General features: G+C 39.0%; 1 protein-coding gene across 3 annotated transcripts in view; it reads right to left on the bottom strand.

The window, feature by feature from the left end:
- The window catches only part of LOC139938342 (lysine-specific demethylase 2B-like), a 46,962-nt gene that overhangs the window by 10,169 nt on the left and 19,259 nt on the right, over positions 1-17,534 (bottom strand). For all 3 annotated transcript variants that reach the window (XM_071933799.1, XM_071933800.1, XM_071933798.1), the window contains exons 4-14: positions 17,133-17,179; positions 14,812-14,984; positions 13,962-14,068; positions 12,879-12,972; positions 10,110-10,263; positions 9,310-9,425; positions 7,145-7,921; positions 6,732-6,827; positions 3,643-3,852; positions 1,557-1,793; positions 776-817 (exon numbers count right to left, since the gene is read on the bottom strand). In XM_071933799.1, coding sequence (XP_071789900.1) covers positions 776-817; positions 1,557-1,793; positions 3,643-3,852; positions 6,732-6,827; positions 7,145-7,921; positions 9,310-9,425; positions 10,110-10,263; positions 12,879-12,972; positions 13,962-14,068; positions 14,812-14,984; positions 17,133-17,179 — 2,053 coding nt within the window. The remainder of the gene's footprint in view (positions 1-775; positions 818-1,556; positions 1,794-3,642; positions 3,853-6,731; positions 6,828-7,144; positions 7,922-9,309; positions 9,426-10,109; positions 10,264-12,878; positions 12,973-13,961; positions 14,069-14,811; positions 14,985-17,132; positions 17,180-17,534) is intronic.

The raw sequence follows: 17,534 nt of genomic DNA, 5'->3' as shown, positions 1-17,534 counted from the left end.
GCCACAGCACCTTTAAAACCATTACATTGTACATTTCTACTATCATTATTCTAAAACCGTGTACGTTTAGTGTAAATAATAATAATAATAATAACAACAATAACAACCGCATTTCTATAGCGCCTAACACCTCCAAAAGAAAATATCTAAGCGCTCAGAGGAACCAAAAGAATAATTAAGTATGAGATAATTTGAATAGATGTGTTTTGAGAAGAGTCTTGAAACTTGAGATCGCAGTGGCTTTTTTGATGTGTAGGGGAAGATTGTTCCATAAGTGAGGTGCAGCAAACTGAAAACTACCTTGACCATATGCTTTGGTGGTAACTTTAGGAATAACGAGGGTGTCTTTGTTAGCAGAACGGAGGTTTCTAGTACGAGTGTATGGAGTTAGTAGATCTTTCAGGTAAGTTGGTCCACTTCTAAGACTGCATTGAAATGTCTGAAGGAGAATTTTGAAGATGATGCGAGAATGAATAGGAAGCCAATGGAGAGATTACAAAGCTGGAGTAATTGAATCGCATTTTCTTAACCGGGTGATGAGACGAGCCGCTGAGTTTTGAATGAGTTGGAGTTTTCTGAGCTGTGAGTCGGGAAATCCATAGATGAGACTATTGCAGTAATCGAGATGACAAATTACAAAAGCATGGATGAGCTTTTCTGTGGACATTCTGTTTCTGTAAATCTTTTCTATAAATCTGTGGACATTGTGTTTTGTGTTAAAAAAATGTGCGTAGACCCTTTGAACTCAACAGTGTATCCTTAACACCAATCTTACCTTTCTCTTTTTGATTGCAGTGATGTCCTCCGTATTCTCATCCTGAAATCAAACAATCAAATGAAATTGTTGAAATCTGAGCCCAATTTCATGGCTCTGCTTACCGAAGCACAGAATTGGCGCTTATGGAAGCAGGGAATTCTGTGCTTACGGCAAGCGTATTTCACAGGTTAGCAGCTTATTTTGGCTTCTGCGCGTGCGTACTTCACATTAATAATAAATAATAATAATGAAAACTTATAAAGCGCACAAATCCACAGAAGTGCTCATGGCGCTAAAATACAAACAATAGCATTAATTAATATACAATAACAACAAAAATTAAAATGTGAACCTAAGTTGAGAGAAATTTAGAACATATGGTATAGAATACAATAATACAAATGCAATACTTAAGAAAAAACATCCTAAAAGGTAACAACAATAACAAAAATTAAACCATTGAATCAAATGCCTGTTTGAAAAGATGTGTTTTCAGTTGTTTTTTTACGTTACTAGGCATTCTACGCTTACAAGGCTAGCGCAGAAATTCGGCGCTTGCACGTAAGCTAGGACTCGCGATCGTGAGCGCAGAATTTGGCGGTAGGCAGAGACATGAAATTGGGCCCTGTTTATTTTAACAGTTTCCTGATCACCTCAACCACAGTATTTACTTGTTATTACTGGAAAGCTTCATTAAAGAAACAAGCCAGAATACAAAAAAAAAAAAAAAAAAACAAGCAAGCAAGCAAGCAGCCAAGCAACAAACAAACAAACAAAGAGATTGGTTGATTTGATTCACCTGCGTGTCTTTCTTGGCCACACACTTTGGGCATTCCCAACTGTTGGCCAGATCTTCGTTGATGATACCGTCCACCTCAAGCGCCTTCTGCTCCGTCAGACACTCTGGGTGAACAATTTCATTACACTGATGGCATTCCATTAGCGAGCTGACCTCTGGATTACCTTTGACCTCTGATGACCCCGGGCGATCCTCTTTGGTGCAGATGACGCATAATGCATTATGGGGCAACATGGGCTGGATGAGGGGAAAAAAAATTAAATAAAAGATAAGTTTTTGTGAATAAAAAAAACAAGGTGTTCATGAATGATGTCATTAACTTCTCCTGAAGACGGTCAGAGCATAGTGATCGAAATGTTGAGTTGTTAACCACTGCTTCTTTTCAGACCTAACACTACTCAAAGAGTTGTTCACATGGTGTTACCGTAAACCTCTCTATAGTGATGTCATTCCTTTCAACCAGAAATTATGGATCTAGGAAGTTGTTTTTCTTCCAAAATTCCGGTTTGGACAGAAGCCAAGGTAAAACTTAATTCATAATACTATAAGGCGTTTGTTTTTTTTAAGTTTTTAGAGATCTTCCCGATGATACATAGATAGTTAAGCTCGATGTGTAGTCCATAAATAGTGATTTTTTTTTCTTAAAACTTGGTTTGTCATAATCTCATGTCTATACATCAAGGCCCAATTTCATAGAGCTGCTAAGCACATAAATTTGCTAAGCATGCAATTTTTGCCCGATAAAAAACAAGATTACCAACCAAATTTCCACATGATTTTCGAGATAAGCAAACCACAGCTGAATACCATTAACAAGTAAAATAAAACAAAAGGAAATTTGATTGGTCTTTTTTGATCTAGGTCAAAATTTCATACTCAGCAAATTTTTGTGCTAAGCAGCTCTATGAAATTGGGCCCTGACCTTCTACATAAATACATTCCTGTTCGTCCTATTTGTTTTGTTTTGCTGGCCAATCCCTACTAACTCAAACTTCATTTTTCCACTAAATTCTGTGGTCAAAGAGCATTCAACTTCAATGCACCTTAATAATGGAACGTCTAAACTGTTCATATTCTCCAAGCTAACTTGCTTCAGATTTTCAAGGGAATGTTTTAACTTTTTTTTTTGCAACTATTACTTTATATATTTCATTTCATCATGTGTTGCGCATAGAGGCTCTTTTATTATGCGCTGTAGAAATATCTTTAATTCTATTTTTATTATTATTTCTATACACCATGTGTTGTTTGTTTACAATACATGTAAGTTTGACCTTGTACACTGTACACTGTCTGGCAGGCACAATACTGCACAGGTCATATGGGCAAGTTGACATTTTGTGTCATAATTTCCACATATATCCAAGAACTATGAAAGTAAAAAGCTGGACAAGTTTTGAGATGTGCCCCCTTTCTTCATATAAAAAGTTGATCAGAATTAGACAGTGCAATCTCCATGAAATATAAGATTTTTTGTTTTATTCCATTAGACTGTGTACAAATCGTGGCTCTTTTGTAAACATGTGATGTCACAGGTCGCATCATCTATAGGGTGAATATTTCTCCAGAGTATAATGAGTTCTACAAATAAGAGATGTTAAATTTGCATGGGGGATAAAGAATCTTACTTTTGGTTTTTACCCATACACTGATGTGTGTTAGCACTGTATACTCAGTACTCCCCCCCCCCCCGAGTCCTGTGAACAAATATCACAGGCATGTTACTCGGGTGGGATTCGAACTCACGACCCTTGCGATTCAAGAGCAGTGTCTTACCAACTACACTACCGAGGTTGCCTGGTAGCTAGAGGCAGTTCGAATCCTATGTTTTTGGAGCGGGTACCGCAACGATATAACAGATGTTAAATTTGCATCGGGGACAGGGATGCCAGTGGCTCTTTCCTTCAGAGCCTGAGAAAAATTTTTGAAGAAAAAGGGGTCATATATTATTTTCTCTGGACAGATGAATAACGGAGCGCCGGAAAAAAATTGGGAAAAATTTGAAAAAGCCGGAGATCCGGGAATAGCCAGAAAACTGGCATCCCTGCGGGGATAAAGAATATTAATTTTGGTTCTCCATACTTACATACAGACACTGCCGAGCCACACATGACTGTTTCATGCGACCTGGACCCCCATACTTCTTCATGTCTTTACAGTAGTGACACTGTCGACAGTCATCGCTGGTGCAGTTGTCACATTTTTTGCATCGTGTTCTCCTCCTCCTCATGCCGCTAGCTAGACGCTTAGCACCGACCGGACGATAGCCAAGAGATGCCTTACACTTCAGCGCCTTCTGGAATATGATCAGTTAAAAAACAAAGATATCAGGCGCAAAGATATACATTGCTTAGCACAGAAAGATCTTGTCTAGTAAGGACAGGGCCCAATTTCATAGTACTGCTTAGCGGCCGATTTTGAGCTTACTGTGCAATTGCTATTTCATAGCACTGCTAACCGTAAGCAAACAAAAAGGCATGCTATCCTTCTGGTGCTTACCGCACGAAAATAAATGACGTCACAATGCAAATCCACAGTAAACACGCAATATGGCCGCCCAATTTTTCTGCTAACCCGTGAAATATGCTTAGGCTTAAGCAAATTTTTCTTCTACAGTAAGCACACAAATTTGCCTTAGGCAGTGCTATGAAATTGGGCCCAGGTCACCAGCCAAAATACTATGTAATGTATATGTTGGGCGCAATCGGTCAATCTGCGCGATCGGTTGATCGCGCTGCGCTATCGACCGATCGCGCTGCGCTATTGAAATATCTATTGGTTGCGCAGCAATCGGCGATCGCGCAGCAATCGGTCGATCGCGCAACAATCGGTCGATCGCGCAACAATCGGTCGATCGCGCAACATTCGGCAACGAACATGCGCGATCAACCGATCGTGCGGGAATGGCTCGGCGCAATCGGCCAATTGTGCAGGAATGATTTTGCGCGATCGGCCGATTGTGCAGGAATGGTTATGAGTGATCGGCCGATTGTGCAGGAATGGTTTTGCGCGATCGGCCGATTGTGCGGGAATTGTTTGGCGCGATCGGCTGATGTTCGGGGCCGAATTCACAAAGATGTAACATTGTTTGTAACTGCAAATCAATCGTAGTGTGACGTCACTATATAAATCACTATGGTGATACTAAAAATTTGTCCTGCTATGAATTTCATTGCTTTGAGAAATCGCCCCAAGGAATAGTTTACCTGCACGATCGGTCGAACGCGCAAACCCATTCCTGCACGATCGGTACATCACGCAAAACTTTTCCTGCACGATCGGTTGATCGCGCAAAACTTTTCCTGCACTATCGGTCGATCGCGCAAACCCGTTCCTGCACGAACGGTAGATCGCGCAAAGCCTTTCCTGCGCGATCCGCTGATAACGGGAAAAAATACTCGTAGCGCAATCGGTCAATCGCGCAAAGATGTCATTGCGCGATCGACCGATTGTTGCGCGATCGACCGATTGCTGCGCGACCAATTGATCATAATTTGATCGTTCAATAGCGCAGCGCGATCGGTTGATCGCGCAGATTGACCGATCGCGCCCAACATATATAAGCCATTTTGAAATATGGTGGACACATAGGGCCTACTATCGTGACTATACGTAAATGAAGGGCACTATTTGGTTTGGGTAAAGTTGTCTGACATGTCTGAATATACCCAAACCAGTGTATTCTCACTGCATACTGCATCTAGACATAAGCAGCACGTGAACCCTTTGCTCAAAGTCCGCAGTGCATTAACAGAAGCGCAGTGCGTAATCATAATTCGAACTGTCAGTGCATGCACGCAGTCGCAGCAAGTATGAACCGACTTTTATAATGTCCACCATACCTCAAAAAGGCTAAATGCTTGTGCATAAACGGAAGCGCAGTGCGTAATCATAATTTAAACTGCCGGTTGCGTGCACGCAGACTCGAGTGTGAACCGGCTTTTTCAATGTTCCCCATACTTCAAAAAGGCTTATTGCTCATGACTGGACCCCTCCTAAAAATTGCTCAAAATAATTTTCCGCTGGACAGCTTTGTGCAATCTAAACATTATGTAGGGGCCCACTAATCCATTGGGATGTGTGGATACTTCATTTCTGCAGGAAGTCCAGGCTCTGTTACACATTTGTAATCATGTGATGTCATGAGTCACATGGTCTTTTCTGCTGGTGCTGACAATCATTCAGCTACTTCTGGCTCCAAAGTTACACATGAAAGCATTAGCGAACCCTGAACCATTTTGCACACCCTGTTTCAAATTTGGACAACCTGTTTTATCTGTCATCTACATGCGAATGATGAATGTATCGTAAGTGAACAATTTGGACTCCCTGTTTTAAAATTTCCAGCAAATATGGACACCATTTAACAAGACAAGCATTTTTCAGTAACAGTAACATGATTACAAACATAGGCGTAAATGCAAAGGCTTAACCGGTGGTGGTGTTTCTGTTCAGCAGAGTGTGGGATCGAGTCCCAGTTGTGACACTTGTGTCCTAAATGCAAGACACTTAACCATTGCTTCATCCTTCGGATGTGACGTATAGCCTTGGTGCCGTGTTTTGTGTAACGCACGTAAAAGAACCCAGTGCACTTTATATTGAAAAGAGAAGGGGTTTACAATGGTGTTCCTGGTTTGTTCGGCAGTGCATTGCGCCACTATTACATGATGCTTTAAAGGATTAGGTCTCACACTTCAAAATGTAGCTCCACATACATGTACCTTGCAGGACAAAATACTAAGCGCTTTAAAACCCCCTTAGTGATGTGTAAAAGCCATTGGACCCTTTCGGTTCAGAAAAAAAATAAAAGTTCACGGATTTACAAATAACTTACAAGATTTACAGAAGGCAATGGTGAAAGACTTCTCTTGAAATATTAGTCCATGAAATGCTTTACTTTTCGAGAAAACAGCAAAACAATATAAATTCTCGTTAACGAGAATTACGGATTTATTTTTTAACACATGTCATGACACAGCAATTGTGCGGAAACAAGGGTGGGTTTTTTTGTTGTTCTCTCCCGACTCAAATGACCGATTGAGCCTAAATTTTCACAGGTTTCTTATTTGATATAGAAGTTGTGGTACACAAAGTACTGTTTACCAAAAGAGTCCAATGGCTTTAAGGTGCTGTATAAGAACCTTGTATTATTATTCTTATTATTAAACAACTTACAGGTACTCTTGTAACGTTGGACTTGGGGCATTTTAGCACAGGTAACCCTGTCACGGCTCCCTCTTGGCAATCTTCAAGATGCTCTGCTAACATTTCCTACAAGACAACGTTCGGAATAACACCAATATGTAGTAAGCAGGTTGCCAAAACTGGTGAAGCTGATAAATACGTAATAACACTGATAATCAAACAAAACAATTACAAAGAGCAAATGAATTGCAGCAGGTAGAACTGCAATAAACATCAGATGTGTTAGAAGCAGATGACGAAATCTGCATTGAATTGAACAAAATCAAACATTACAATAAATATAACCAAAATTGTGAGCAAAAAAAAAAATATCCTATGTTATAGTTGTCAAAACGTTCCTCAAGTTGATTCTATAGATTTGTTTAGATCTGTCCGAGACTTACCTTTGCGCTCTGAAGAAGGGAATCCGGGTCAGTGATCAGCTCCGGGACATTCCTCTTGCCTTGGGGAAGATTTTCAAGTTGGTGATGTAGAACTCGCAGTCCGATTAACTCGTGACGACACAAATGAACATGCTGCTTTCTCGAGGTGTCCCCTGACGTGCCCTCGTCGTTTTCGCGTTCTTGTTTAATTTCAGGGCATTGACGGTCCGAGTATCCCTTGTCGACGGGTTCTCTTTTGACTTTCACAGTGTCTGAGTTCGATGTACACGAGCCGTCTTTGGAGAGGGATCTTTGGAGACGGTTTGGTTTGTGGTCTCCATTCGACATTGTCTCGCTACTACCGCTATTTGTGAAATCCGTCAATGGATCGGGTTTCTTATCAACGATGATCTCAGTCTCTGTTTCGTGAAAGTCCATTTCTTCCGTGTTGTCTGACTCTGGCGATGCGACGTCATTTTCCTCTTTGCCCTGAACTTTTGGAGCATTTCCCATGACGCCATGCGACGACTCATAAACGTCACTTGTGTCTGAGATTGAGTTTGCACCATCGAGTCTCTCCTTGGAATCAACCCCGTCTGTTTCATCATCAATTTTCTCCTTTTTGATGACCTGCGACTCACTCGCCTCTTCATCCGACTTCTCCACAGATGTTGAGCTTTTTCTCTTATCTACCTTGGCTTTCGCAAGAAAGGACTTCCCCGTCAGGGTGTGGACGTAACGCTCAAGCGCAAACCAGTTCATCTCCCAAAAGAAAGGATAGCGAAACTTGAAGGGTACCTGGAGACAGAGATTTAAAGACACCCGTCACACTGGACACTATTGGTAATTGTCAAAGATCAGTTATCTCACTTGGTGTATCTCTACATATATGCATAAAATAACAAACCTGTGAAAATTTGAACTCAATTGGTCATCAAAGTTGCGAGACAATAATGGAAGAAAAAATAACCTTGTCACACGAAGTTGTGTGCTTTCAGATGCTTGATTTCGGTACCTCAAAATCCAATTATGAGGTCTCGAAATCAAATTCATGGAAAATTACTTCCTCGAAAACTACGTTACTTCAGAGGGAGCTGTTTCTCACAATGCTTTATACAACATGTATAAACAGCTCTCCATTGCTTGCTACCAAGTAAGTTTTTATGCTAAAAATTATTTTGAATAATTACCATTAAAGTGTCCACTGCCATTAAACAATGCTGGCTGTATCTTCCAAACATTCCAAGAGACCTAGCAATACATGCAATTCTCAATACAGTACAGAGGTTCCCTTTTTTGTGGAACGGTTTGCCAGAGAGATTGCGTAATGTGCCAACCTTGACTTCATTTATTTCCATGTAGCAATAAATATCAGTGGCTTCTTTTGTATTGCACATATTTATCACTCAGTGACACTCAAGGGGCTTCATATTAAAGGAACACGTTGCCTTGGATCGGTCGAGTTGGTTCTTGAAAAGCGTTTTGTAACCGTTTTCGATAAAATCGTTATGGTTAGAAAGATGTTGTAAAAGTAGAATACAATGATCCACACAAACATGCCTCGAAATTGCGTGGTTTTCTTTTTACCTCGTCGACTAACACGGTCGGCCATTTATGGGAGTCAAATTTTTGACTCCCATAAATGGCCGACCGGGTTAGTTCGCGAAGTAAAATGAAAACCGTGCATTTTTTAGTGATACTTATGTGGATCATTATATTCTACTTTTAAAACATCTTTCCAACCATATGCATTTCATGACAAACGGTTTCAAACGCTTTTTGAAGACCAACTCGTCCGATCCACGGCATCGTGTTCCTTTAAGCATTTTCAATTTTTCAGCCGCCTTTGATAATAGTAAAGCAATTTTGAAAGTCAATTCACTTTGAAGTAAAAGATGTAAGTTTTTACCCCCTAAAATTTGAATTTGAGAAACTTTACTCTCAGAATTGTTTCTCAGATTGGGTATTTAAATTACACATTTTTCTTTCTGGGTAGACATAACTGCTCTAGAGATTTTCATTAACATCTATAAAAAAAAATGAAACCACCTTTGAAATGAAGTATTCACACGTTATTTCTATTGTATAATATCTACAAATATATAGGATTAAAAACATCAAATGGTTCCGAAAAATAATAATAATAACAACAAACCTCAATAGATTTGAAAGCATTTGACACTTACATGAGTCCTGTCTTCAATCTGTGCCACTCGTAGTTGTCGATGAATGTGGAAGCTGTGTAGAATATTGCCACCGAACACCAAGGAATCTGCTGGAGTGTACACAGCGTGGATCCATCCTGAATAGAGATGTTAGAAATGGTACTTGTAGGTCACTTTCACACAATGGGGTTGAATTTCTCCTGGCTGACCAAACAGTGCCAAATTTCATAACGCTGCTAAATGGTCAGCAAATTTTTGTGCTTAATGTAGCAGAAAAATTTGCTTTAGGGTAAGTGTATTTGACAGGTCAGCAAGAAAATTTGGCAGTCATATTGCACATTCACCATGGGTTTGCATTGTGTTTTAAAGTACTAAAGAAATACAGCTTCAAAGGAATTCTCTTTACGAGGAAGATTTTGTTCTAAAATCAAAACAGTTATTCGTAACAAATAATTGCTTAAAGGGTCTATGTAACTTTGGTAGGACAAAAAACACAATGTCCACAGATTTACACTAAACTTACACAGTTTGAAGATAAAGCTTCCCTGAAAATATTATGTGCTGAGGTGCTGTAGTTTTTGGGAAATGAGTAAAACAATGTCATGAAAATAATTTTCGTCTCATGAGACGAAAATTATTTTAATCATTTACAAATGTATTTTCATGACATTGTTTTACTTATTTCTCAAAAACAACAGCACCTCAGTAAGTAATATTTAAAGGGAAGCTTCCCACTATCATTATATTCAAACCCTGTAAGTTTAATGTAAATCTATGGAAATTTTGAAAAGTACCCAAATCCTTTAACAAAATTGACCTACCACTGGGAATCATGAATGTGTATCCAGCTTCCAGAACGATCTTGGTACATTCCTTCACTCTATCGCCAAGGAATATATCCGACTGCTTGCCGGATAAAACCCAATTCTCATAAAGTTCTAAGTTGTCTTCACTCGGGGGAATCAACCAAAACACCTGTAGGAAGGAAATAATTATCAGTTGTTTAAAGGATTCAAGTACTTTTTCAAAATGTCCACAGATTTACAATAAACTTACAAGGTTTAAGGATAATAATGGTGGAAAGCTGCCCTTTAAATATTACTTACTGAGGTGCTGTACTTTTTGAGAAATGGGTTAAACAAGTCACACACACAAATTTCGTCTTAATGAGCATAACATTATTTTAGCATGTAAAGCGTATTTTTGTGCTATGTTGTACTCATTTCTCAAAAACTACAACACCTCAGCAAGTAATATTTTAATGGAAGCCTTCTACTGTCACTATCTTCAAACTGTGTAAGTTAAATGTAAATCTAAGGACATTGTGTTTTGTGTTACAAAAAGTATACCAATCCTTTAAAAGGAGCATTACAGAATTGGTACGAAAAAACTTGTCTTATATCACAGATTTACAAAAAATTTACATGGTCTAATGATGATGATAGTAGAAAACATCCTTTGAAATTTTTCTTCTTAAAATGTCATACTTAATGAGAAATTAATAAACCCAATTTCCGGTTTGGAGTTTATCGCTCAGTCAGCGTTTTATTAATTCTGGGATTTTTTAATTCATGTCATGCAAAATGTCACAAATGTGTAAATGGTTTTCCACTATTTTCTTGTGACCCAGACGGCTGATCAATCTCGAGCGCGCTTGTGACAATGTAATTATCTTTGAGCAAACTCAACACGCATTTAAAACACACAGGATGCAGGGTGTGATATGGGCCATGCAATATATTGCTTACATCACACACCTTGTTGCTATGGATTGACCAATCAGAAGCAAGGATTCAAGCCTACTTGAAGACAAAAAACAAAAAAACATGCACATACATGCACCTTCTTATAAAAAGGATTTGAAACTATGTATGGTGGAATTACAATTTAGTAAGTTTTGCTGCAACACCATGTAATGATAATCTATAATGGGGGACTCTTGGGATGCTTGGTGGCAGCAGACTTACCAGGTGAAATCCACTGTTCTCGGTAATGTGCGCATGCTCCACGTTGGCATGCTCAGAACTATGTAAACAGACTTGCCAACCTTAAATTTGAGTACCACATTATCGCAGTGGCATAAACCAGATCGCCCAGTGCACGTCGGCATATGGCACAATGCTTACGGTCAGTCAGCAAAAACCATGGACCACTTCATTTTAGATGAACCATTCATTTAAAGTAATTATATCATATTCACACAAAATACAGGCTACTTCATAAAACAAAAAGTTGTATCATGATATCAGTGTTTATCTTAGGGGTGGTTGATGTGGCCTTTTCTGACTTTTTGTGCTCGTGACCTTAACAGTCTGAAAAAAAATTGAAAAAGAAATAACCAGTTGACTGCTGGAACTATGTTCCAAATGCCTAGATCAAGGATTTTAAACTGAAGAGGCAAAAGTTTTTTTTTTTTTTTTTTTTTTTTTTTATATCACAAAAAAATTGGCCAGGGGTTTCCCTACAAGCGGTGAGCCCATTTTGACACATTTCTGATCTATAACATATATTAATTTCATTGACAAGCTCTGTTGAACAATGTTCCTAAATTATTAGTAACTTTAACTCGGAATGCAAATATTATAACTTGGTATCTATCTTTGGTTGCCCAGTAAACATGGTAAACGGACAAACGAAAGCCCACCGTAGAGTTTTCTAGTTCCACTTTAATTCAGGCATGTTTCAATTCATCATTTGTTTCCCTTATCATGCTTTACAAAGATTACAGGCCATTTAATTCCGATTATTCTCCCCAAATTCTCGGGAGTGGGAAAAAATCGTGACGTAAATAATAACATGAACGCTATTGCTACCTCCTGACCTAAACTGCTGCCGCTCTTTGAGATGTCTAAATGTCAAAGTGTGTGCACTGCCGACTGCACACGTTCACTGTGCAAAATGCATTATTTTCCACATTGAGGAAGAAACTTCTTCGGAGCATGCATTCTCTTTTTTTTCCTTGTGGAGGAGTACTTTTTCCCCCATCACCGACACTTCGCCTTCGATCGGCGTCCATGTTGCATAATACAAACACATGGCGACGCCGAACAAATTAGAGCCGAACACGTGCGTTGTGTGCACGTACATGTACATGTACATCCATGCATAAAGCTGTACATGTACTATACCAGGTTGACCGAACTGGTATGCGCCATTCCCACCCCCTCTGTTACGTATTGGTTTATTCGTTTTCCAGCGGGAGTAAGAATTTTAAAAACAGTTCTAAGCACAACCTCTTTTTTATCGAAGCGGATAATGATCACTCAGATGTGGGGTGTGTTTTTGCACTTGGGGTCGAACGAATAACAGTTGATTAAATTGAGAAAAAAATTTGTTCGTTCGTGCTGCAGTTTTAAAACACCGCGATATAGATTTAGCTTTTTACGTACGTTCTGCAGATTATCTCGTACCACTGTACTCAGGGGTGAGAATGCGTGCATGGTACGCAAAGTGCGTACAGGTTGGCAGGTCTGCGTAAACAATGAAAATTTACCTGTTAAGTCTGCTGCCACATACCTTTCAAAATACCATTGAGTTGGGGTGGTTCTAAAAAGAACCGTAGGATTTCAAAATTTAAAAAAAAAAAGTACCTTTTTCCCATGTAGAATATGGTACCAGACTGATGTGCCACCAAAGTCAACGTGGAAATCTGTATAGCACCCTGCCACACTCATCAAGCAGTACCTAGTGGAATTAGATGGAGAGGGGATGCAGACAAATAGAACAATGGTAAATGAGTACATTCATCACACGGGGAAACCATGGCCCAATTTCATAGCGCTGCTTAATGGTAAGCAAATTTCCGTGCTTACTGTAGCAGAACAAATTGCTAAGATGCAAGGGTATTTCACAGGTTAGCAAAAAAATTAGGCGGCCATATTGCACATTCACCATAGGTTTGCATTGTGACGTTCATTGTTTCTGCGCAGTAAGCACCGGAAGGTTAGCTTGCCTTTTCGTGTGTTTACGGTTAGCAGCGCTATGAAATGGAAATCGTATAGTAAGCACAAAATTTGCTGCTGAGCAGCTCTATGAAATTGGGCCCAGGACTTGAATTTGGGATTAAATTACATAAGACGGCAGGGCTTGTAGCTCAAAAGGTTTTCAATACCAGACCAGATTTTTTTTGCAAAGACTAGAATCTTAATGAGAAAGAGCTTTCAACAAAATTAAACAAGTTAACTGTTTTTACTTAAACAAACAATATATGAAACCCAAGCCTACATTTTTATCGGACTGTAAAGGGGGTAACCCTGTTTCAGCCCCAGGAGTAGGTGGCAACGGCCCCTGGAAGAACAACAAATTGTAGCCCACACCTTGAAGTGGACGTCAGGCCTTGTGTGTCTGGCAAATTGCATAAAAAACTTCTTCTTTTTTTTATCATATATTTGTCTCATTCATCTTCTGTGTATATTTATATACTCAACGGAATTGTATTTTCCCTGGCAGACACTTAAAGGGTCTGGGTACTTTTTGTAGGACACAAAACACAATGTCCACAGATTTACATTAAACTTGAACTTTTTGACATTTGAAGATAATGGTAGTAGAAAGCTTCCCTTCAAATATTATTTACAGAGGTGCTGTAGTTTTTGAGAAATGAGTAAAAAAAAGTCACAACAATTTCTTTTAGCATGTAAAACGTTTTTTTTTTTTTAACTAGTTGTCCTTACTTCTGCACTTTGGGGTACTTCATTTCAGCCAGTGTATTGGTGCTGTCACGTTGATCCTTTTTTAAATGTCTCGGCCAAACAATATCCACCCAGTCTATTTGCCTCACCTGAAGTAAACAAAAAAATACAATCTTGGTTATTGTCAAAGATCACTACTGTCACTTGGTGTATCCCAACATATGCATCCCAACATATGCATAAAATAACACATCTGTGAAAATTTGGACTCAATTGGTAGACGAAGTTGCAAGATAATAATGGAAGAAAAAACATCCTTGTCCCACGAAGTTGTGTGCTTCCAGATTTTTGATTTTGAAGGTGTCCAGTGCCTTTAAGATATTACACAGCGATGTATTGTTATTCAACATGTTCAATTCAAAACACAAGACCATCGAACTTGTCTGGTTCCGAGTTCACAAGCCCGATACTAAGATCACTGGCCTTGGTCCAGCGACCCAGTGTAAACATTGAGCCATGAGACTACATTTAGAGTGTCGAGGCCGAGCTGATAAGAGCACCGACCTCAAGCTATAGTGCTTCTGTTCAGCAGAGTTTGGGTTTGAATCCCGGTCGTGACACTTGTGTCCCTGAGCAAGACACTAAACTATAATTGCTTGTCTCCACCCAAGGGTAAATGGGTACCTGTGAGGGCAGAGATGGTTCTTGTGATTAAGCCGAGTAGTGCATATTAATATCGCACAGGCTGCATACTCCCCACCAGGGAGCTGAGATGGTTTAAGGAATGAATTAAGGCCCAGTGACCAGTGGTAATAATGTGAAGCGCTTTGGGACGCCCTCCGGGTGTGAAAAGCGCTATATAAAAACGGGTTATTATTATTATCATACTCACAATACTTGGGGCTTGTACAAAGTCCTCCAGCTTGGTCTTACTGAACTCCAGACTGATGACGTTGTAGAGATTCTCTCTCTCTTTGTTTTCATAGTACTTGGCAAACTGTGCCATGCTCATCTCAACTCCTTTCTGTGTGTTTACGTCCATCACATCCACTTGTCTTCGACTCCCTGGAGATTAGACACATCCATAGATAAAGACAGGAAAGAAATCTTCTGTTTCTAAAGGCAGTGAAATCTATAGGTAATAATCCAAAATAATTGTTAGCAGAAAAACTTACTTGGTGACAAGCGATGGACAGCTATTGATAGTATAAAACATTGTGAGAAACTGCTCCCTCTAAAGTAACGTAGTTTTTGAGAAAGAAGTAACTTTCCACAAATTTGATTTCAAGACCTCAGAATTAGATATTGAGGTCCCGAAATCAAACATCTGTAAATCACACAACTGTGTGTGACAAGGGAGTTTTTTCCTTCCATTAATTGAGCTCAAATTTTCACAGGTTTGTTATTTTGTGCATATGTTGAGATACTGGTCTTTGACAACTACCAATAGGGTCCAGTGTCTTTAAAAATAATAATTAAGAGAGGTTTACGGTAACATCATTAAAATCTTAACATCTATTGTATCATGAGAATCTCTCTCTCTTTTGAGTATTGTTAGTTCTGAAAATAAAACGGTGGTTACAGACTGTTTACTGTCTAACCACGGGTTACATGGTGTTACCACAAACCTCTCTTAGTTATACTTCCACCATGCTTTAAGGTCACAAACCTCTCTTAGTTATACTTCCACCATGCTTTAAGGTCATAAACCTCTCTTAGTTATACTTCCACCATGCTTTAAGGTCATAAACCTCTCTTAGTTATACTTCCACCATGCTTTAAGGTCACAAACCTCTCTTAGTTATACTTCCACCATGCTTTAAGGTCATAAACCTCTCTTAGTTATACTTCCACCATGCTTTAAGGTCACAAACCTCTCTTAGTTATACTTCCACCATGCTTTAAGGTCATAAACCTCTCTTAGTTATACTTCCACCATGCTTTAAGGTCATAAACCTCTCTTAGTTATACTTCCACCATGCTTTAAGGTCATAAACCTCTCTTAGTTATACTTCCACCATGCTTTAAGGTCATAAACCTCTCTTAGTTATACTTCCACCATGCTTTAAGGTCACAAACCTCTCTTAGTTATACTTCCACCATGCTTTAAGGTCACAAACCTCTCTTAGTTATACTTCCACCATGCTTTAAGGTCACAAACCTCTCTTAGTTATACTTCCACCATGCTTTAAGGTCACAAACCTCTCTTAGTTATACTTCCACCATGCTTTAAGGTCATAAACCTCTCTTAGTTATACTTCCACCATGCTTTAAGGTCATAAACCTCTCTTAGTTATACTTCCACCATGCTTTAAGGTCATAAACCTCTCTTATTTATACTTCCACCATGCTTTAAGGTCATAAACCTCTCTTAGTTATACTTCCACCATGCTTTAAGGTCATAAACCTCTCTTAGTTATACTTCCCAACATGCTTTAAGGTCATAAACCTCTCTTAGTTATAATTCCAACATGCTTTAAGGTCATAAACCTCTCTAAGTTATACTTCCAACATGCTTTAAGGTCACAAACCTCTCTTAGTTATAATTCCACCATGCTTTCAGGTCACTGGACACCTTTGGTCATTGTCAAAGACCGCCTTCACACACTTGGTGTATCTCAACAATATGCATTAAATAACAAACCTGTGAAAATTTGAACTCAATTGGTCGTCGAAGTTGCGAGCGAATAATGGAAGAAAAAAACACCCTTTCCTCACACGTTGTGTGCTTTCAGACGCCTTAAATTTGTGACCTCAGCCAAGGTCTCAAATTCAATTCAAATATTTTAGTGAAAAAAGACTTCTTTCTCAAAAACTATGTTACTTCAGAGGGAGCCGTTTCTCACAATGTTTTATACTATCAACCTCTCCCCATTACTCGTTACCAAGTAAGTTTTTATGCTAACACTTATTTTGAGTAATTTAACAAAGTGTCCAGTGCCTTTAAATCCTAATTTATAGTAAGAATAACTAGACATGTGTTTATTGCATAATAAATAGTGGAGTATCTGTTGCGTAACAAACACTGGAGGTTTTGGTTGATGGGAAGAAAAAGAAAAAGTAAACGTCAATTCAAAATGGCAATTTTGGTCCAAAACTCTGAAAAAACTCTTTCAACATGCTGTTTGGATCTTAAGAAAGTAAATAACTGGTCAACATGGGACCAAGACAGAAATAATAGTTTTCAAGTCGGAAGGGGGTGGTTGGACTCACCCACGTGTTGTTTTACATCATTCACAGTGAAGTCTTTGCCTGGTATCCTGTTAGGAGAAATGGACACATGGTATTCATAAACAAACAAATCCAACAACAGACCGATCAAGAAATGTCTGCTTTTTCTATTTTCCTTTTTCATTCACAAGATTCTAGGTACAAATGTAGCCCAACCAATAATGCAGCCTAGTCTGGTGCCCTGTGTGCATCGTGCCTGTATTAGGCCAAAATTATTTTGGGTTGAACAAAGACAAATTTCCTAGAGAAATAATAAGTTGCATCCCCTTAAGGTGATCCTCTGGCTGCCGCTCTTCCAGTTTGTTGGTTCAAATCTAGCTTTAGAAAATTTGTATTTGTTCGACCCCAAATCATTTAAAGTTTACCCAGTTAGTTTCCCTTGTG

This window comes from Asterias amurensis, chromosome 6, assembly GCF_032118995.1.
Source record: "Asterias amurensis chromosome 6, ASM3211899v1".
Lineage (NCBI taxonomy): Eukaryota > Metazoa > Echinodermata > Asteroidea > Forcipulatida > Asteriidae > Asterias > Asterias amurensis.
The sequence above is the reverse complement of the archived record's forward strand: the minus strand, read 5'-3'. Positions and strand labels throughout refer to the sequence as shown.